Genomic DNA, 23214 nt, shown 5'->3' with positions numbered 1-23214 from the left:
AAACTCAGGCGGGCCGCCAGCATGTTCAGATGTCCAGGAAGGTATGTTGCTCACAGCGACATCCCCTGTGACAGGGCCCAGGGTTCACACCTCCATATACCACATTGCTACTTGGTTGTCTGTTTGGATCAGGACTTCCTTGCGTGACAACCGGTAATGGATCGCCCTAAGTTCCAGAAAATTTATTTGACAACAGGTTTCAGGAGCTGTCCAGAGACCCTGCGTGTAGATGCCCTCCACATGGGCTCCCCAGCCTTGAGGAGAGGCGTCGGTGGTGAGGATCACCTGAGGCGGAGCAGTTTGGAAGGGAACTCCCTTCGCCAACTTGGAGAGGTCTTCCTACCAGGACAAAACCACCTGCAGAGGTTCTATGACTGCAATGTGAGTCTCGAGGTCCTGGGAGGCCTGTCGCCATTGTGACCACAAAGTCCATTGAGCCCTTCGCATGCACAGATGGGCGAGAGGGGTGACATGGACAGAAGCTAACATGTGGTCCAGCAAACAGAGCAGAAGGTGGGCAGTCACCTGCTGGCTGGTGCTGACAAAGGCCACTAACGAGGCAAGGGCAAGAGCTCGATCCTGGGGCAAAAACGCTTTTGCCTGGGCCGTGTCCAGTCTGGCCCTTATGAAGTCCAGCTGAGGAGATAGGCAGAGGTGAGACTTGGGGTAGTTGATGACAAACCCCAGGGCTTGTAACATCCTCACTGTCAGGGCTAGGGCACTCAAGGCTCCTGAGCAGGAATCGCTCTTGGCCAACCAGTTGTCTAGGTACGGAAAAACATGCACTGCCTGACACCTGAGATAGGCTGCCACCACCACCGGGCACTTGGTGAAAACACGGGGGTCTAAGACCAGCCCAAAAGGCAGCACCCTGTACTGGTAATGAGCCTTCCCCACCACAAAGCCGAGGTATTTTCTGTGGCCGGGAAAAATAGCTATGAGTGTATGCCTCCTTGATCGAGAGAGCAGAGTCAGTCTCTTCTTTTGAGGAGGGGAATCAGCATACCCAGAGAGACCATATTGAATTTTTCTCTTGAGAAAAACTTGTTCAATGCCCTGAGGTCGAGGATGGGGTGCAAGCCGCCATTCCTTTTCGGGATGAGGAAATACCTCGAACAGAACTGTTGGCCCTGCTGGGGCTGAGAGAGAGGCTCTACCACGCCTGCTGTTAGAAGGGCAGAGAGTTCCATTTGAAGTATGACCTGCTGGGCAGATGAACCCCACGATGGACATGGGGAGAGGTCCCTGGGAGCTGGCTAAAGTTGAGATAGTACCCCTGACGGATGACGGTAAGCACCCATCGGTCAGAAGTGACATCCTCCCAGCAATGGCCGAATTCGAGAAGCCTGCCTCCCACCGGGGGATCCAGCATCAGGGGTGCTCTCAATTGACTCTTGCTCCCTTGCCGCCAGTCAAAAGCCTGTGGCCGGGGCAGCAGCTGGGGCTTAGACGCTCGCTGCTGGGGAGGGCAGCCCCTGGAGCTAGTGCGTGGCGTGTGATCCCAGAAGGTCAGAGAATAATACTTCCTCTGCCTGTAGAAGGGCTTCCGGGATCATGGCCTGGAGGATTTCCTGGCTGAGGATGGGGCATCGGAGGTACTTGCGGAGAGCTATTGAAGGGTGTCCTGGTAGACCTTCAATTGTGCTACTGCATCCCGGACCTTATCCCCAAAGAGATTGTCACCTGTGCAGGGGAGGTCAGCTAGCTTTTCCTGTACCTCCGGACAGAGGTCGGAAGCTCTGAGCCAGGCCATTCGGCGGGCACCGATGCTGACCACAGCTATGCAGGCCGCCTTCTCAAAGACATCATAGGTGAATCGCACCTCTTGCTTGCCAGCTTCTAAACCCAGCAAGACGATGGCCGAGAGTGCCTCCTGTTGCTGTTGAGGCAAACCCTCTGCAAGGTCCTGATACTGCTTCCAGAGGTTCCGGTTGTACTGGGTCATGTGCAGCTGGAAGGTGGTAATTTGGGCGACCAGAATAGTACCCTGGAAGACCTTCCTGCCCTAGCCATCGAGTTCCATATGCTCTCACTCCGGGGGGGTGGGGGGGAGGGCACTGATGCATGTGTGTGCGGGAACACCGTGCCTTCTTTCAAGCGGATTCCACAACTGACTGGTGGGGGAGGTGCCGCTTCTCAAACCCCATGGCTTGCAGCATTAAGTGGGTGGTATCAGCCTTTCTACTGACAGGTGAAATAGAGATTGGGTGCTCCCACATCCGGAGGAGGAGGTCCTTGAAGATGTTGTGCATGGGAACTGCCACGATCTCCTTAGAAGCGTCAACAAATTGGAGTATTTCCAGCATTATGTGTCGTGCATCCTCCTCCGTGAGCAACTAAAAGCGGATGGCTTCGGCCATGGCCCTGACAAACCCCGCGAAGGACAGATCCTCGGGGAGTGACTGGCACCGTTCCTCCGTCAGGGAGGACACAGAGAGGAGGTCGCCCGAATAGTCTAAGAAGGACTCCATGGAATCATGTCCCCAAGGGTCCTAAGGTCCTTCCTCCTCACTGGGGCCAGTGCGGTATGGGCAATGCCTGTGAGGGGTATCGGCCCTGGGCTCTGATGGTTTTGGAGGCCTTGATGGCCTCGCGGGAACCTATGACTCCCTTGGCAGCAAGGGGACCGGAGGCCGGAAGGACCCAGCAAGGGCTCGAGGAACTGTGGCCTCGGGAACATGGTGCCGGCTATATCTTTCTCCTCAGAGGACTCGAGGATTGGGATCACTCTGGTGGAGGGCCTCGGTGGCCATTGGGGAACTGAAGGCCCCTCGGGCACTGGCTGCATCGGTAGGGCACCTAAAAGAATGTCCAGATGCTCCAGCAGGGGTGCTAAGATCAATGGCGGAGGCTTGGGTACCGGTATGGGAGCCGGTGAGATGGGTGACTCAGTGCTCTGAAGTGCCTTGAGCACCGCGGATTGCACCCTGAGGTCCAACTCCTCCTGAAAGTCCGCTAAGGCCAGGACTGAGGGAGGAGGATGAGGCATCACCAGCTCTTCCTCGGGTCTCCGAGGTGGCATGGTGTCCACCACCGATATCGGTGGGGAAATGCCTAGAACTCCCAGAGGCATCAGAGAATGGGGCCTCTGATGGCCGGTGTCACTTCGGTGGCGGTATAGCCGCCACCGGTACCACACCAGAACCTGAGCTGTGAGTTGACAGCAACAGGTGGCAATGATTGCAGGATCTCCCACAGTGCTCGGCCTGGTCTTTCCCCGGTACCGAGGAGGTGGAGAACCCCAACGTCCAGGAGAGTGGTTAAAGCACCACAGTTCTGTCACCGTCCCTGCGATCCTTTGAAGAGCCAGCGAGAGGAACAGCAAGAGGGAGCGTAATCGAGGTGCTCCCCACAACCTCTCTGTGTTAAGGGCTCTGAAGCAGGAGTGGAAGGAGCCAACTTGGAAGAACCAAAAAGCTTCATCTTATCAAGGCATGCCAGAAGGCCTTTGGGAGTCATCTGGTCACACAGACGACACCCACAGATGTCGGGCGAGGCCCCCAGGCAGAGGATGAAACCTCATGCGGATCTGTGATGGACATGGTCCGCAGACACTGAGGGCAGTGATGAAAACTGGTCAGTGCCATGAAAAAACACCTGGCATACGGTCGATGACCAATGGTCACCGTGAGGCGAGAAGTCGGGAGTCAACCGCAAAAAACGACAAAAAAGGCAGTAAAAACCTACCACACTAAGAAGCACCGACCGCAAAGGGGGACCAGATGAGGAAAAACAGGAAAGACCCAATCCTGTTGACAAAACAAGAAAATGGAAGAGCTCCACGAACCGCAAGGCAACTGCACCGCGGAAAAGAAGAGACTGAAGGGGACCTCACGTGAACACTCGGATGGCGGCATGCTGAGTGCTGGTCAAAGCTTCTAGAAACTTTGACAAAAGCTTTCCATGCTGGGCTCCATCTGATGATGTCACCCCACATGTGAGGACTACCATCCTGCTTGTCCTAGGAGAATACTTATTACATATCCACTTGCTTCTATTCAGGGCCTATTTTGTATACCAACTGTGAACTAAACCCTTCAAAGCAAACAAATACAAAAGGTTGCTTTCCGCTTTCCACAGAACACAGCTATTCTGGAACATGCTAAAGAGCTTTCTGCCAGATGGATATAAGAGATTTCTGTTCTCTGAGGAACAAACTAAAAATCAGTAAACCCTATAAATAAACTATTGGTAAAAATGTCCAGATAGATCCACTGACAATTAGATGGTGTGTTCTCACGTAAGAACAAAGGCAGAGATGGGACACACAAATTTCAGTGTCCTGGACTCCAAGCGTACCCATTATGTTTAGATAACGGAATACTTTAGGGAGACACTGATTCTTTTCTTTCTGAATGTACTCAAATGTTCATAACCTCTCGGACCAAATCTTCATTTAAATACTGGTGTCCCACAGGTTTCAGCCCTATTGGCATCCCTTTTTAACATTTATATTTCCCCTATTTGTAGGGTATTGGCAAATCTGGATTTCAGCTACAGACTACATGCGGATGACATCCAGTTTTTTATCCCCACCAAGAGCTCCTTTAATGATGCATTCAAGAAAGTTGCTGCTTATTTGCTTAAGCTAAAAATTTGGAGGTTTGACCACAAACAGATGTTGAATATGGAGAAAACTGAAATTTTATACTTGGCAAGATTCCCATCCTCTGATGCCCCTTGCTCTTTACTTGATGGCATGTCTATCCTAATATCTAAGCAATTGCAAAACTTAGGTGTGATTATTTATCCCTCTGACCTTTTGTGGTAGAGTAAGAATATATCGGCTTGTCTCAGATTATACATCATGTGACACAGCTTGTTCAGAACACAGCTGCTCATATCATTTCTCGAATTTCAATTAGACAACATATTATTCCAGTTCTTAACAGACTATATTGGTTACCTATAATGGGGCAAATAAAGTTTAAAATCTTGCTTCTAGTTTTTAGGGATACTAATGGCTTTACACCCACTTTTAATGCAGTGCTTAAACCTTACCAATCTATAAGAATTTTAATATCAGAGTCATGGGGTTATTTGTACCTTTTCTAGGCAAGTAAGACTGGATGAATTTCGAGAGCACCTTTTTTTGTGTACAGGGCTCAGCCTTATGGAATGTATTATCAGGGGCAATTAATGTTGAGATTACTTACCTGATAATCTCCATTTCCTTAGTGTATGCAGATGGACTCAAAACAAGTGGGTATTGTGTGCTCGTGCTAGCAGTTGGAGACGGATCTGACGTCAGCACGGGTACATATACCCCCGCAGGAAGTGCAGCAATTCAGTAATCTTCCTTGCAAAAGCTTTATGGATATATGTGTAACTGACCGATCAATTAAATGACCAGGATTACCCTGACCGATTGATAGTAGCTGGAGAACGCCAGTGTTCTCAACCGGAAGGCGTCGACACCCGGCAGGGAGGATGCCCTATTAAAAGAAAACATGGCTTACCGTGAGTCGGTGAATCCCCATGTATGCCGGCAGCCGGGCGGGATGCTGAGTCCATCTGCATACACTAAGGAAAACGAGATTATCAGGTAAGTAATCTCTACATTTCCTAGCGTGTAGCAGATGGACTCAAAACAAGTGGGATGTACAAAAGCTACTCACGGACTGGGTGGGAGGCTGCCCGAGGTCCGTTCAGGATTGCCCTCGCAAATGCAGTATCCTCCCTGGCCTGGACGTCCAGACGGTAGAATCTGGAGAAGGTATGGAGGGAGGACCACGTCGCCGCTTTACATATCTCTGCAGGCGACAGCATCCTAGTTTCTGCCCAAGAGGCCACTTGCGCTCTGGTAGAGTGAGCCTTGACCCGTAGAGGTGGTGGTTTCCCCGCTTCTACTTAGGCAGCCTTGATAAATTCTTTGATCCAGCGGGCGATGGTCACCCGTGAGGCCGCTTCCCCTTGCTTCTTCCCGCTGTGAAGGACGAACTGGTGGTCCGTCTTTCGTACTGCTTCTGACATTTCCAGGTATCTGGACAGTAGCCTGCCGATGTCTAGATGACGTAGTATTCGACCTTCTTCCGACTTCTTCAAACCTCCCGTGGTAGGCAAGGATATGGTTTGGTTGAGGTGGAAGTGTGAGACTACTTTGGGTAAGAAGGAAGGAACTGTGCGAAGATGGATAGCCTCTGGAGTGATTCTGAGAAACGGATCACGGCAGGACAGCGCTTGTAGCTCTGAGATGCGGCGTGCTGAACATACCACCAGCAGGAACACCATCTTCAAGGTTAACAAACGGAGGGACAGGCCTTGAAGGGGCCTGAAGGCGGGTCCCGCTAGAAATTCCAAAACTAGATTGAGGTTCCACAGGGGTACTGGCCACTTCAGAGGCGGGTGAATGTGTTTGACTCCTTTCAGGAAACTTGAAACGTCTGGGTGTGTGGCAATGCTGTTGCCGTCACTCCGGGGACCTTAGCAGGATAGCGCTGCCACCTGAACCTTGATGGAATTGAGGGACAGACCCTTCTGAAGTCCATCTTGCAGGAAATCCAAAATGATGGGGATTTTAGCGGCATGTGGATTGGTGCCGTGAGTTTCGCACCAGGCTTCAAATACTCTCCAGATCCTTATATACGTTAGCGATGTGGAGAACTTGCGTGCTCGGAGGAGTGTATCTATTACCGGCCCCGAGTATCCTCTTTTCTTCAGTCTAGCCCTCTCAATGGCCAGACCGTAAGAGAGAATTGAGCTGGATCCTCGTGGAGGATGGGACCTTGCTGCAGCAGGTCCCTGTGTGGAGGCAGGGGTAGTGGATTCCCTGCCAGTAGTCTTCTCATGTCTGCGTACCAGGGTCTTCTTGGCCAGTCCGGGGCCACTAGAAGAACTAGGCCTCTGTGCCGCTGAATCTTACGTATAATGGCGTCCAACAGGGGCCATGGAGGAAAGGCGTATAGCAGGATCCCCTGAGGCCATGGCTGTACTAGAGCGTCGATCCCGTGGGAGAGAGGATCTCGTCTGCGACTGAAGTATCTGGGTACTTGAGCTTTTGACCTGTCCGCTAGTAGGTCCATGCCCAGAGTCCCCCACTGATCCACAATCATCTGGAAAGCTGTGGGCGACAGCTGCCATTCCCCCGGGTTTAGGCTTTCTCTGCTGAGGAAGTCTGCCGTGGTGTTGTCCTTCCCGGCGATGTGGACGGTGGAGATGTCCTGGAGATTTGCTTCCACCCAAGTCATCAGGGGGGCTATTTCTAGGGATACCTGTCGGCTTCTGGTTCCGCCCTGTCGGTTGATGTATGCCACTGTGGTGGCATTGTCCGACATCACTCTGACTGCTCTGTTTCGAAGTCTGTGGGCAAATCGCAGGCAGGCTAGCCTGACTGCCCGTGCCTGTAGTCGGTTGATGTTCCACCCCGACTCTTCTCTGTTCCACCGCCCTTGGGCGGTTAGTTCTTCGCAGTGTGCTCCCCATCCGTTCAGGCTGGCATCTGTAGTGAGCAGGTTGGGGAGGACATTCATGACCCCCGGCTCATGTGGCCGGGCTGTAACCACCACCGTAACTGATTCCGCACTCTGGCTGGTAGAGGTAGGTGTATGGTGTAGTTCTGTGATCATGGGCTCCACCGAGCCCGCGCCCATGGGATCACCTCCAGAGTGGATGCCATAAGGCCGAGGACCTGTAGGTAATCCCAAGCTGTGGGCCGGGTGGCGCTCAGCAGGGCCAGCAGACGATTCCGGAGCTTTGATCTCCTCTTGGAGGTCAGACTGACCTTGTCTTCCTGGGTGTCGAATCGGACCTCTAGGTATTCCAGCGACTGAGAAGGCTGTAGGGAACTCTTGTTCAAGTTTACTACCCATCCTAGGCTTTCCAGAAGAGATATAACTCTGTTGGTTGCCTGGTGGCTCTCCTCCGGTGACTTTGCCCTGATCAGCCAATCGTCCAGGTAGGGATGGACGAGAATTCCTTCCTTCCTGAGTGACGCCGCCACTACTACTATGACCTTGGTAAAGGTCCGCGGCGCGGTGGCTAACCCAAATGGTAAAGCTCGGAACTGGAAGTGTTGGTTCAGGACTTTGATGCGTAAATAGCGCTGGTGATCCCGAGGGATTGGGATATGCAAGTAGGCTTCCGACAGATCTAGGGATGTGAGAAACTCCCCTGGCTGTACTGCATTCTTGACAGATCGCAGAGTTTCCATGCGAAAGCTGGGGACCCATAGGTGTCGGTTGAATGACTTGAGGTCCAGGACGGGCCTGAAAGTGCCCTCCTTCTTGGGTACTATGAAATAAATGGAATAATGCCCAGAATTTATCTCCCCTGAAGGCACTGGGATTATGGCTTTTAGGGACAGGAGCCTCCGCAAGGTAACTTCTAGTGCCGTCCTCTTGAGGGGTGAACAAGGAGATTCCACAAACTTGTCCGGCGGGAGCCGAAGAAAGTCCAGGTAATACCCTTCTCGGATGATGGCGAGGACCCACTGATCCGAGGTAATCTCGACCCACCTGCAGTAGAAGAGGTTTAGCCTGCCCCCTATGGCTGCTACCCCCGGATGGGTCGGCTGATTGTCATTGTGGGGTACGGCCGGGACCCGAACCCGAGCCGGTTCCCCTCTTGTTATGCTTAGTCCGAAAGGACTGGTTCCTGGCCTGAGAACGAGGTGCTTGGTAGCGAGTCCTGTAAGGGTTGAAGCACTGAGAGTTTCTACCTCTGGATGGTCTAGGAAAAGGGCGCTGGCTCCTCCTTGACCTGTCTTCTGGTAGACGGGGTAATGGAGAGACGCCCCATTTATTGGCCAGTTTCTCGAGGTCGCTGCCGAACAGGAGGGATCCCTTAATGGGCATTCTCGTGAGACGTGTCTTGGAGGAGGAGTCGGCCGACCAATTACGTAGCCAGAGCTGTCTCCTGGCTGCCACTGAGGATGACACTCCCTTGGCTGCCGTACGGACTAGGTCGGAGGCTGCGTCAGTGAGGAACGAGATTGCTGATTCCATCTCTTCTCCCGGGGTGTTGTTCCTAGCCTGTGATAAACAGGAACGTGTCACCACGGTGCAGCAGGTCACAATTCGTAGGAACATGGCTGCCACCTCAAAGGCTTGTTTCAGAATGGCGTCCATGCGCCGGTCATGTGTATCCTTGAGTGCCGCCCCCCCCCCCCCCCCTTCCACCGGAATGGTGGTGCGCTTCACAATTGCGCTAACTATGGCGTCTACCTGGGGGCACGCCACCACCTCCTTGGTTGCCGGGTCTAAGGGGTACATGCCAGACAAGGCCCGACCCCCTTTGAATGAGGCCTCTGGCGCATTCCATTCCAGATCGATTAGCTGCTGTGCTGCTTGTAGGAGGGGAAAATGGTGAGCCGTTTGGCGCAGGCCCTCTAACAGGGGTTCATTCTAGGTTCCCCTGGGGTGTCATGGCCCGGGATAGCCAGCTCCGACAGGCATTGAGAGATTAGGCCTGGGAGATCCCCTTTCAGAAAGAAGCGCCTCATGGTCCGATATGGTTCAATCCCCGAGGGAAGTTCTCCCTCCTCGGGGGACTCGTCGTCTTCCTCAGGGCAATCTGAATCCCCATAAGTGGGGGTTCCGGGTGGCGAGTGGCCGTGCCTAGGCCTTGAGGGTCCAGGGGCCGGGTCATCCAGTACGTATGGACCCGTTCGGGGAGCAGACTGCATTGTGACAAAGGCATGAATCCCCTTGAATAATTCCACCCAGGAGAGCGAAGCAGGATCTGGCCTTAGGGGCACCAGGTCTCTCGGGTTCCCTGGCTGCTCACCGCTGCCTGCTAGGTCCGGGGTGTTCCCTGAGGAACTGGCAAGTACGCTGGGCTGCGACCGGTCCTGGCCTGGAACTCCCAGGGCCTCTTCACATTGGGCACATAGGGAGTCTGCTTCCTCGCTCTGTGTGGCTCTGAGGTTGCATGCCGAGCAGAGGCTTATGCCTGATGCTGGAGGTGCCGGCTCCGCTGACGCATGGGCTCTCTTATGCTCCATCTCGTCTGTTAACTCAGCTGGAGTCTGCGCTTCGTAATAAGCACGCAAGATGTGCGCCTACCAATATGCGCTTATCCACGTGCGCTTATCAACAGGCGCCTATGAACGTGTGCCTATCAGCGGGCGCTTAGCAATGGGCGCCTAACAACGTGCGCCTATCAACGGGCGCCTAGCAACGGGCGCCTAGCAACGTGCGCCTATCAACGGGCGCTTAGCAACGGGCGCCAACAGTGTGCGCCTAACAACGGGCGCCTATCAACGTACGCTTGGTAACGTGCGCCTATCAACGTGCGTGTAGCAACAGGCAGCTATTGCGCGGTGACGAACCAGGACAGAAGGCAACGGCGAGCAGGCAGGCAAATGGCGACCTCCTTGGTGGATTGCCACGTAGGCAGACTCTGCTAATCCTCGCTTCCTCGGAGACCAACAAGTAAAGATGTACGCCTTACCTTGTCTTCGGCGCTTCCCGGCTGCGACCCGGGCAGTCTCCGGCTGCGGGGGGAGAGGGTGATTACCGTCACCGCCGCGCTCGAGGAAGTGCACCCGCTGCCTCTAGGCTGCGCCCGAACTCGTCATAGAGGCAGCCTCGGTCCACGCCGGGACTGAGGCTGCCTCTATGCCGCGCCCGAGCCCTTCTCACTCGGGGGCTAGGTCCCTGCCGCGAGTCGGCCACCGGACCGAGGCCCTTACCTCCGAGGGACCACGGAAATCGCCTTGGGAAACTCAACTGGGGGAGGGACCGAACGGTATCACCGCAGGAGTGCGGGGCTCGTCTTCAGGTAGGTTTCTTCTATGAATTTAGTCTTTAGAATTTGGAAAAACGCTCAGCGAGCGTGAGGTAGCTCCAAACTGCTTTGGAGACGGAAATTACTGAATTGCTGCACTTGCTGCGGGGGTATATGTACCCGTGCTGACGTCAGATCCGTCTCAAACTGCTAGCACGAGCACACTATACCCACTTGTTTTGAGTCCATCTGCTACACGCTAGGAAATCACATTTACTTAGGGAATAGCCACTGCTATTAATTGGATTAGTGGCATGGGATCTTCTTAGTGTTTGAGTAATTGCCAGGTTCTTGTGGCCTGGTTCGGCCTCTGTTGGAAACAGGATGCTGGGCTTGATGGACCCTTGGTCTGACCCAGCATGGCAATTTCTTATGTTCTTATAGAATCTGTTCCGTATTTGAGCCAGCAAGGGGGTGAGAAACTTGCCATCTTTAGTGGATCAGGATGCCTCTTGATGATTATCCTTTCTGCAATTACAGGATGAATGGGAACTACTGCACAGTCATTTTGTGGCATATCTGCAGACTGTTCATTATGGTACCAGTGTCTGCGCTGGAGCGTTGTCCAAGCTCATTTATACGGATGAGGAGGATAGCTTTTTTTGATACGGGGCATAAATTCAATAAAATGTCAATCAGGGTTTCTCATTTAAAGGAATTTTTGCCTGCTTGTCACATGGAACACCTAGCGGTAAAGTGGAGCAACTATCTGGAGGAACCTATTGATTCAAGTGCTTTGAGCTCAGCCTTTACATTGGCTCATACGTTTCTTCTGGCTGCGGATATGCGGGTGATCCAAGTCAGAATGCTCCACAGAGTTTATATCACTGGGGGTTAAAATGGGAATTTGGGAATCCAATCTGTGTCTCAAATGTAAGATTCTCACTGGGACTCTGTCATATGTTCACTGGGTGTGTAAAGCTCCAAGGGTTTTGGGACGAGATATCTGACTTTCTGGGCGAGGTTTTGGGAAGCAGAGTCCTCTGGTCTCGGAAGTTAATTTATTTGCATACTATTGATAGGAACTCTAGGCTCCCACAGGGGGGAATGCGGTTTTTGGTGGTAGCATTGTTGCTTCCCAAGAAAACTGTATTATCGTGTTGGAAAACTGACGAAGTCCCCTAGCTTTGCTCAGTGGTTAGCGCATATGCAATCCACTGCACAGACTGAGCAATTGCGGTAGAAAAACATATCCTCAGGTAGGGCCTCTCTAGCCTACAAAGGCTATTTTGAGCTATGGAGGAAAGTCTTACGGAACTGTGATATGAGCAGTCTTCCAGCTTACGTTTTCAATGGACCTCCTGTCATTTCCCAATCTTGGGCATTGAAATGAGCGGATGAATGGGGTGTGATTATAGTGTGAGTCTGTGTGTGGGGGTTCCGTTTTCTTCATTGTAAAAAGCTGTTTGAGCCTAAGGATTCTCTTACTCTGGGGATATTTTTCCTGCACTTTTGTTATGTTATAACCTGCTATTTACTGGACTGAGATGTATATTATGTTTATATATATTGGCAAAATATATCTGAAGCACGTAACCTGTGAGGGAGTTGGTTGGACCGTTAGATGACTGAGGGGTTAAAGGGGCTCTTAGGGAAGATAAGGCCATTGCAGAAAGACTAAATTAATTCTTTGCTTCTGTGTTTAATAATGAGGATGTTGGAGAGATGCTGGTTCCGGAGATGGTTTTCAAGGGTGATAATTCAGATGAGCTGAACCAAATCACTGTGAACCTGGAAGATGTCGTAGGCCAGATCGATAAACCAAAGAGTAGCAAATCACCTGCTCTGGATGATATGCACCCCAGGGTTCTAGAGGAACTCAAAAATAAAATTTAAGATATTATTAGTTAAAACTTGTAACTTATAACCTATTATTAAAGTCATTCATTGTACCTGAAGACTGGAGGGTGGCCAATGTATCCCCAATAATTAAAAAGGGCCTGCAGGGGCAATCCAGGAAACTATAGACCAGTAAGCCTGAATTCAGTGCCGGGAAAAATAGTGGAAACTATTCTAAAGATCAAAATCAAAGAGGATATAGAAAGACATGGTATAATGAAACACGGTCAGCATGAATTAACCAAGGGAAGACTTGTCTCACAAATCTGCTTCATTTTTTTGAAGGGGTTAATAAACATGTTGATAAAGGGGAGCCAGTAGATGTAATGCATTTGGATTTTCAGAAAATGTTTGACAAAGTCCCTCATTTTATTTATTTATTTATTTAGGGTTTTTATATACCGGCATTCGAGAACGCAGTCCCATCATGCTGGTTCACATTAAAACAAGTGTGCATCGTAAACAAAACTAAAACAATGGTGCGGAAAAAGGCAGTTACAAATAACAGGGAGATTAGAACTTGGCAGAGAGAGAAGAGAAAGGACAGGTTATTAATTCAAACATGTGAAGCCTCATGTGAGGTTTCTGTAGAAGCCTCATGTGAGGCTTCTACAGAAACTAAAAAGTCATGGGATAGGAGGCAGTATCCTTTTGTGGATTACAAACTGGTTAAAGGACAGGAAACAGAGTAGGATTAAACAGTCAATTTTCTCAGTGGAATGGGTAAATAGTGGAGTACTTCAGGGAACTGATCTGGAAACGAAAACGACGAATGAGGTAATCAAATTTGCAGATGATACAAAATTATTCAGAGTAGTTAAATCACAAGCGGATTGTGATAAATTGTAGAAGGACCTTGTGAGACTGGAAGATTGGGCATCCAAATGGCAGATGAAATTTAATGTGGACAAGTGCAAGGTGATGCATATAGGGAAAAATAATCCATGCTGTAGTTACACGATGTTTTGTTCCATATTAGAAGCTACCACCCAGGAAAAAGATCTAGGCATCATAGTAGATAATACATTGAAAATGTCAGCTCAGTGTGCTGTGGCAGTCAAAAAAGCAAATAGAATGTTAGGAATTATTAGAAAGGGAATGGTGAATAAAAACGGAAAATGTCATAATGCCTCTGTATTGCTCCACGGTGAGACCGCACCTTAAGTATTGTGTATAATTCTGGTCGCTGCATCTCAAAAAAGATATAGTTGCGATACAGAAGGTACAGAGAGAGAAGGGCCACCAAAATGATAAAGGGGATGGAACAGTTCCCTATGAGGAAAGGCTAAAGAGATTAGGGCTGTTCAGCTTGGAGAAGAGACGGTTGAGGGGGATATGATAGAGGTCTTTAAAATCATGAGAGGTCTAGAACGTGTAAATGTGAATCGGTTGTTTACTCTTTCGGATAACAAAAGGACTAGGGGCACTCCATGAAGTTAGCATGCAGCACATTTAAAACTAATTGGAGAAAATTCTTTTTCACAATGCACAATTAATCTCTGGAACGTGTTGCGAGAGGATGTGGTTAGGGCAGTTTATATAGCTGGGTTTAAAAAAGTTTTGGATAAGTTCTTGGAGGAAAAGTCCATTAAGTGCTATTAATCAAGTTGTCTTAGAAAATAGCCACTACTATTACTAGCAACAGTAGTGTGAGATATACTTAGTTTTTGGGTACTTGTCGCCTGGATTGGCCACTGTTGGAAAAAGGATGCTGGGCTTGATGGACCCTTGGTCTAAACCAGTATGGCAATTTCTTATGTTCTTATGGATTCCCAGCACTGGCCAACTGGGAAGTGGAAGACTTGAGCTGAAACTCGAACTCAGGTCCTTCTGCATGCTCAGGCCAATTATAAGTTTTTTTATACACAGTGAATTGTTTTGTTATTTTTCTGTGTAGCTTTCTCTCTAGGACCAGAGTTCACCAAAGTTTCTTTAAAATGTTAGCACATGAAAAACGGCATTAGAATTGCGACCAAATTATTTCCATGGAAAGCAAAAAGAACAAAGCAAGTAAAACCTGAGTGGCTCTGCTCTTGAGATGGAATGCTAAGACTTCTCAAAGTGAAAGATATCATAGTCACAACAATGGATGAAAAGTAACAGCTTATTTATATGGTTTACATTTTTTAAACTAGAGGTGTGCTTAGTTTGTGTATTTGGCATGTTTTTGGATATCGTATCACTCTACTTACAAGAAAGACTGAGAGAAGACATCTTCCGCATTGTCGTCATCATCATCACTGGAATCCTCGTGGGATCCGCTGCACTTGGCACTTGATGATCTCTCACAGGAAGTGCTCCACTCCACAGAACTGGTCAGGATAGGGGCAGGAGCATTTTCTTCCACATCATCTGCAATATCCAATTCATTGCGCAGGCTTTGATCACATCTGGATAATACTTCCTGCTCCTGAGAAGTATCTGGTACCTTTGTGCTGGGAATTGGACACTGGTGCTTTTCAATCCAGGCATTATAATAGCGCACAATGTTCTCATGGTTCAGCCGAGACAGCAGAGTAACTTCTCCTTTAATTCTGCGGAAATGCTTACTAGTGGGATTAATCTGAACACGCTTTACAGCATAGTAACATCCATCTAGCTTGTTCTGCACCTAAAAAACAAAAACATTTCTCAGTCATTTATGCAGTAACGAAAAAACAGTGATGTGAAAGAAAAAAATATGGTACTTCTCAAAGGTACAGGCAGCAACAAGCACACACTGTGTTTCTCCGAAACTTATCCAGCAATTAAAACTTGTCATTTTTCAAGATTTGTCCAGTAACAAACGCACATATCAAATCATATATGAAACAAAGATGTCTGCGGCATAAAAAAGGTACACAAATTATAATCTTAAATTTTGTTTCACTGTACACTAATCTGTGGAATTTACAAAGTCAACAATATTCAGCAAAAGTCCTAAAACTACTATTTGTTTTCATCCTGCTATAGTTTACAGTTGCTAGATACACTATAGAGCAGAGCTTTCCAAAGTGTGTGTCGCGACACTTTAGTGTGTCGCCTGCACTGTGCCGCGCAAGCCCAGTGCACGTGACGTGGTATATACTGAGGAGAGGTCAGAGGGAGCCAATGCGGCTGCCGGTGGACCTCATCCCACTGGCGGCTGAGTAGTTAAGCATCGCTGTGCTGTGCCGGAGACACACAGCAATAAGATAGTCAGGGCCGTGTTGGAGCTCATGTCACCACGGCCCGAAGAACAAGGTCACGTCTAAACGTGCAGGTGCTCCTCCTCCTTCCTGCCCACGCGGCCCCTGAAGAAAAATGTTGCCGGAGCCGCATGGGCAGGAAGGAGGAGGAGCATCAGCCGCGTGCAGAAGAGGAGCAGGTTGTTGCAGCGGGCTCAGAAGAGGAGGCGGCCCGGAAGCAGGGTCCCCGCCACGGATCGGCCCGAGAAGATCAGGGCCGCTGCAGAGCCCATCCTGCAGCGACCCGTGAAGAGGAGGCCCAGAGGTAAGAGAGAGGCTGACGGCCCGTAGAGTGTATGAATGAGATGAGTTGAGAGATTGTGTGTCTGTGCGTGTATGAGTTGAGTTGAGAGATTGTGTGTCTGTGCATGTATGAGATGTTGAGAGATTGTGTGTGGGAGTGAGGACCTTAATGTTTGCAGAGACAGCATGTGAGAGAGACAGTATGTGACAGTGAGAGCCTGTGTGTATGAATGATTGTATGAGAGAGAGCATGTAACAGTGAGAGCCTGTGCTTGAGCAAGACAGCATGTGGGAGAGAGAGAGCGCCTGGGTGTGTGAGAGTCAGACAGCATGTGCCAGTGAGAGACTGTGTATGAATGATTGTATGAGAAAGAACATGTGAGAGTGAGAGTCTGTATGTGTATGTGAGAGAGAGAAAACATGCGAGAATGAGAACCTGACTGTGTGTTTGAGGGAAGAAGATAGATGAAGAGAAAAGAAATAGAAAAAAAGACAATATGAAAGGAATTGGCAAAAAAATAAGAAGGAACAAAAAAGCCTGTGACCAACCGATTAGAAAACTAAGATCAGACAGCAAAGGTAAAAAAAAATAAATTACTTTTTACTGATTGGCACATGTAATCTTTGGTAATGTGCAAGAGTAGCACTTTCTCTATGCGGATCTCACAATGTACGAGATCAACATGGAGGAAGTGGAAACCCACGGGGCCTGCACAGAGGAGGCAGCAGAATGGGCTTCAGTGCCAGTAGCAGCAATCAGCACCTCCCCAATAGCCACGCGGCAGCAGTGACAGTGGCAGCAGAGGAATGAGTGAGGTTCCAAGGTTGCTGGCAAAAGAAAGAGAGGGGGTCTGCCTTTAGTGTGTGCGTGTGTATGAATGGGAGTCTGCCTGGGGGTGTATGTGTGTGAATGCATGGGTGCCTGCCTGAGGGTGTGTCTGTGTATGAGAATGAATGGGTGTCTTCCTGGGATTTGTATGTGTAAGAATAGGTGCCTGCCTGTGTGTGGTGTGTGGTGTGTGTGTGTGTGTGTGTGAGAATGAATGTGTGCATGCCTGGGGGATGGTGAGGGAGTGGTGTGAAAATGAATGGGAGCCTGCCTGGGGGTCAGTTTCAGTGTGTGAGAATGAATGGGAGCCTGCCTGGGGGTCAGTTTCAGTGTGTGAGAACGACTGGGAACTTGCCTGGGTGTGTGTGTTTGTGTGTATGTGAGGAAGCCAGAGAGAGTGAGAGCATGAGTATGTATGAGCAAATCCAGGGGAGTAAGAGTTTGTGTGGGGTGTGTGTGTGTGTGTGTGAGGGGGACAGAGTGTCTTAGAGCCTGAGAGTGTGTCAGTGTCTGTGAGAGCAAGAGGTTATGGTGGGTATAAGAGCATGAATGTGAATGTATGTGACAGTGTATGTGTGAGAGAGAATGGACATGTATGTGTGACAGAGAGAAGATAACCTCCTAATCCTTGACAATATCAGGGTGACTGGAAATCAAGAACTCACACGTATGGACAGCAGGGGCTTTTTAAAATCCTTATTAGTTTTAATTATTGGGTGTTATTTGATATATGTGCTGTTTTGAAATATTTTATTGGTGTTGGGAAATTGTAAAAAATGTTTATGATTTTAATTAATAGAAATTCTATTTATCAGTAGTTTTAAAATATTCTTTTATTAGTATGGTTTTACTATTATAACTGATGCTTTATGTTTCTTGATTTTATTTGTTTTATGAGGAATGGTGGTTCTGTTTTTCCATTGTTAATACACAGAGTCTGGCTTCTTGGGGTTTCCATTTCAGTTTTTGTCCAATTTGTGCTCCTTTATTTTGTATTCTGTATTTGATGAGGGTCTGTCTCTGCTCTGTGTGTGTGATCATGATGAGAGATTCTGCTAGCATAGGGATCTATAGCATTCTGGTTTGTTCTGTTTCCTCAGTAGGTGGTGTATTGGTATTCTAGGACCCAGTGTAATATTTACCCTTGCTTTTTCACAGGTAGGGTTATTGTTGTTTGAGTCCTTGGTGTTATTACTGCACTCCCAAATTCAAGAAAAAACTGAAAACCTGGCTCTTCGAGCAAGCCTACCGCATGACACCGCCCACCTCATAAAACTCCTCTGTAAACTATTCTTCGTTCTACTATTAAGAATGCTCTATGACTAGGAATGCCTTATGACCACCGATTTATGCCTGATGCTTTATGACCTCTGATTATTGTATATTGTTACTCATGTTCATAGTTCTTTATCTATCTATTTATTGATTTATTAATTTGCGTTGCCTTTCGGTATTATCTACTCTCCCTGTTAATTGTTTATCTATCGGTTATATGTAAGGGCTACGCCCAAAAGTTCTTGTTTTTTGTAAACCGATGCGATGTGCGAACGGCTATCGGTATAAAAGAGACTTTAAATAAAATAAATAAATAAATAAATGTTACAATGGGATTTGAGTGTCTTTTTTGCGGGGTTTTGTGTTAGTTCACAATGTGCCTGGCAATGGAAGGTGTTTGTGCTGCTGTTACTGTTAGGTGACACCAGAATTTGAAAATATCTTTTAGTATGATGAGCTGTAAGGGAAACATCCAAGCTCCATTGTTTGGGGGAATTTCAGTGGATGTAGAGCGTTACAGAACTGGAGGTGCAGGATTTATATTGACATTCTGTCCCTTCCTATAAATTCCAGACTTCACTCTCATAGCCATATAGAATTAGTTGAATGAGGCTATCAAATAATTTTATAGTGTGAAACTGGCCAGCTTTTTAAAATTACGCAGAAGACCCTTTGGACTTTTTTTATTAACACCAAATATTCAGAAGCTATGTTCATCCCATCAAGCATATATATCTCAATAAAGAGGTAAATTGAATAACACAAAAACTTTGTTTTATTATTGTTACTCAAATTATAACAATAACATTAATCTTGGAATATTATATATTTTTAATATAAATGAAAGGTTTTCACAAGATAGGTTGTGTCGTGAAACATTTTATTATGTATATATTTAAGGAAACATACATAAATTGTCGAAATACATTTCGTTCTTTTAACCTTTAACCTCTGGTTTGCTAGTAGACTGAATTGCCGTGTCACGAAATTATGTTTGTCTAAAAAGTGTGTCACCAACGTGAAAAGTTTGGAAAGCTCTGATCTAGTGAGTAATCTCTCAGTCTGATTCATCTTCAGCTCTGCCGTGCTGGGAAACCTACATCTGGATAGTCCTATACCATCTTGGTGAGACGGGTTCCCTCTGCCGAGGGTCCCTAGACTGCTCCTCTGGATCACCTCACTACTGCCACCTCTGGTGGAATACATCAGCTGTACAATAAAAACAAAACTCTGTGTTTGTGCGTCCTGAGTTTAGCCCAGTACAGTGGCTCCCCACGGGGCTCCTCCCCATGGGCATGGTCATCTTCCACAGTACCCAGGAATTCACTCAAACACCTCGAAACCATAACACTAAGGAAGCTAGGGCTGTTCAGTTTTGAGAAAAGACGACTGAAGAGGTCTACAAAATCATGAAAGAACTTGAAAAAGTTAATGTAAATCGGTTATTTACTCTCTCAGATAATAAAAGGACTAGGGGGCACTCCATAAAGTTAGCAAGTAGCTCATTTAAAACAACACTGAAAATTCTCTCTCACTCAGTGCATAGTTAAGCTCCAGAATTCACTGCCAGAGGATATGGTTACAGCAGTTAGTGTAAGTGGGTTTTAAAAAGTTTGGATAAGTTTCTAGAGGAAAAGTTCATAAATTGCTATTAATTAATAAGCAATAGTAATTTGAGATTTAATATTTGGGTACTTGCCAGGTACTTGTGACTTGGACTGGCCACTATTGGAAACAGGACACTGGGATTGATGGACCCTTGATCTGACCCAGTATGGCAATTCTTATGTTCTCTCACTTGCACACAGGCTCTCAGTCACATACTCTACTACTAAACATTTCTATAGCGCTACATGACACATGCTCTCTTCTCACTTTCACAGGCTCTCAATCACACACAGACACATGGTCTCTCTCTCTCTCTCACTTATACATACAGGCTCTTAATCACACACTTACATGCACACTGTCTCTCACTCACAAAGGATGTTAATCACACACACACACACACACACACACACACAGGCTCTCAATCACAGTTACACACATGCTCTCTCTCACACGCACCACACAGGCTCTCACACACTTACATATATAGGCTCTCAATCATACTTACATACATGCAGTCTCAAACATACATGCTTGCTCACTCACCCACTTTCTCCCCCCACCAAAGAAAGCCTCCTCTTTTTCCAACCCTCGTGGCCTCGAGAAAGATGTCCCATCGGCCGTGGGGTCTGATGACATTCCTCTTTTTACTCCAGCCCAATGCTGCCTATTCTTCTATGTTATCATGGTCTCTTCTTCCAGCACGCTCAGCAGCTGCACACCACTTCCTCTTCCTGGCTACGGGGTGTGGGAAGAAGATACCATGCTGCTAGTGCCGCTGACTCCAGCTACCTTGCTGCATTCCGCCCAGGTGATCAGCATTTCAAGCCCGGGCAGAAGAAGAGTTTGCATCTTGCTGGGGGGGGTAAAGGGGAGCAGCTAAACTAGTGGGGGACCAGGAACCGTGGCAACACACCAGTTGAGAACCTCTGTACTAAGGACCACATCCCCCTGGGTCCAAGTGGCACAATTGTGCACTCCTACCTTCTGACTAGGGATCAGTGGGCAGGGTTAACTGATGTGCCGGGAAGTGTAATAAGAGATTCACTCTCAGACCTTTTGTGTTCATTCACGACTGAAGGGACACTCGCATCTCTGCAGTTAAAAGAGATCTAGTGCCACAATGGCTGAACAACTGATCCCACTGGCTGCAGAAGGCTCACTGATGACCATGCATATTCAGATAAATCCGAGCAGCCATGTGCTCCATGCAGCTATGTGACATAGTAGAATAAGTATCAACCTTGGTGGCATCTGATCCTGCAGTAGGACCTCACCAGGCCCATCAAAACATCAGCTCTTTTGATAGGAATATCACCTTCTGAAGGGAGACTATCCAAGCTCCTATAATCTATCCTCTGGGACGCAACTACATTGGATTTCAAGAAACTGACAAGGAATCCAGGGATTGTAGAAGACTTACAGAAGCATGGAGAGATTAAAGTACCCTTGCCAGTAATAACCCCATCACTAACCAATCGTCCAAATATGGTAACACAGACTTTCTGCCGATGAAGCTGTGCAATCATGACTGTGAGACATTTTGTTAACATTCTCTGTGCCACCAAGAGGCCAAATGGAAGCATTTTGTACTAGCAGTGCATATTCCTCACCAAAAATCTGAGGAACTTTCAATGGACAGGACAAATGAGAATGAGTGCATAAACACCTTTCAGATCAACAGCACATTTCCAATCCCTCAGCTGAATCAGTAATATCTAAGGAGTTCACCTTTAACCCCTCTCAGACCAATTTGTATGGCTTCCATAAATACAGGCTAGGCCTCAATCCCTTGGACTTCTTGGAGATTTGAAAGTAATGGGAAAAGAACCCTGGCCACATTTCTGTGGTGGGACAAGCTTGATTACTTTCTGCTGAGCAGACTGAGAGGGGATTGAAACTGAAGATCAAACTCTTTTGGAGATGGAGGAGGGTGAGAGAAGCATAAGTGTTAGCCATATTCCACAATTTTCAGGATAAGAACATAAGAAATTGCCATGCTGGGTCAGACCAAGGGTCCATCAAGCCCAGCATCCTGTTTCCAACAGAGGCCAAATCAGGCCACAAGAACCTGGCAATTACCCAAACACCTAGAAGATCCCATGCTACTGATGCACTGATGCAATTAATAGCAGTGGCTATTCCCTAAGTAAACTTGATTAAAGGAAAATTAGTTTCTTACCTGATAATTTTCGTTCCTGTAGTACCTAGGATCAGTCCAGGACACCTGGGTTGTGACTCCGCACCAGTAGATGGAGACAGAGCAAGATCTGTCGGACTTGGCTACATATAGCCACGTGCCTCACACAGCCCCTCAGTCTTACGTAATGTCAAAGTAGAACAAGCTAAATAACTAACCCCAAAGGGTCCCAATTCAAAAACCCCAACGGGAACCAGGCTCCTCAACCGGAGAAGCAAACCAAGACAAAACCAGAAATTACATATCAGATTAGGTGAACAATCAAATAGCGAGCGGACTCTCCGTTACTTCAGAAACACGGGTGGGATCCTGGACTGATCCTAGGTACTACAAGAACGAAAATTATCAGGTAAGAAACTAATTTTCCTTTCCCTGTACGTACCAGGATCAGTCCAGGACACCTGGGATGTATCAGAGCCAAATTACCGAGGGTGGGAACCAGAGAGTCCCGCTCGGAGCACTCTCTCTCCAAAACCCCCAGAATCCATGGCCTGAACATCCAACTGATAATGCCTAGTGAAAGTGTGCAGCGACTTCCAGGTAGCCGCCCTGCAAATCTCTTGAGGCGAGACCTGCGAGGACTCTGCCCACGAAGTCGCATGCGATCGGGTAGAGTGAGCCCTAAGACCCACGGGCACCGGCTTACCCCGTACCACATATGCCGAACCGATGGCCTCCTTGAGCCAACGTGTGATCGTAGTCCGGGAAGCCGCCCCACCTCTTTTTGGACCTGAAAATAGAACAAAGAGGTGATCGGAAATCCTGAAAGGATTAGTTACTTCCAGGTAGCAAAGGAGGACCCTCCGCACATCAAGCTTCCGCAGTTCTCTGGACTTCGGATCCGACAAGTCGGTACCCAGGAAGGCAGGCAGATCAATTGATTGATTTAAATGAAACACAGACACCACTTTTGGTAAGAAGGAAGGAACCGTCCGCAAAGAAACCCCTGACTCCAAGATTCTCAGGAACGGTTCCCTACAGGACAACGCCTGTAACTCCGATACTCGCCTGGCCGAGGCAATCGCGACGAGGAACACAGTCTTCAACATGAGATCCTTGAGTGTCGACCGCTTGATGGGCTCAAAAGGCGACGAGCACAAGACGGAAAGTACCCAGTTGAGATTCCAAGACGGGCAAGGATGGCGCAAAGGAGGACGTAAATGCTTATCCCCTCTAAGAAAACACGCTATATCTGGGTGTAGTGCCAGAGACACCCCATGCACCTTGCCCATCAGGCATCACAGTGCCGCCACCTGAACCCGTAACGTACTACATGAGAGACCCTTAAC

The 23214-nt window shown here is 48.2% G+C and overlaps 1 protein-coding gene across 2 annotated transcripts in view; it reads right to left on the bottom strand.

The window, feature by feature from the left end:
• Window positions 1-23214, bottom strand: part of EIF2AK4 (eukaryotic translation initiation factor 2 alpha kinase 4) — a 546008-nt gene that overhangs the window by 314846 nt on the left and 207948 nt on the right. For both annotated transcript variants that reach the window (XM_029600187.1, XM_029600189.1), the window contains exon 12: window positions 14757-15175. In XM_029600187.1, coding sequence (XP_029456047.1) covers window positions 14757-15175 — 419 coding nt within the window. The remainder of the gene's footprint in view (window positions 1-14756; window positions 15176-23214) is intronic.

This window comes from Rhinatrema bivittatum, chromosome 4 (genome assembly GCF_901001135.1).
Source record: "Rhinatrema bivittatum chromosome 4, aRhiBiv1.1, whole genome shotgun sequence".
In the NCBI taxonomy this organism is placed as follows: domain Eukaryota; kingdom Metazoa; phylum Chordata; class Amphibia; order Gymnophiona; family Rhinatrematidae; genus Rhinatrema; species Rhinatrema bivittatum.
Note: the sequence above shows the minus strand (reverse complement) of the source record. Positions and strands in the feature narration are given on the sequence as shown.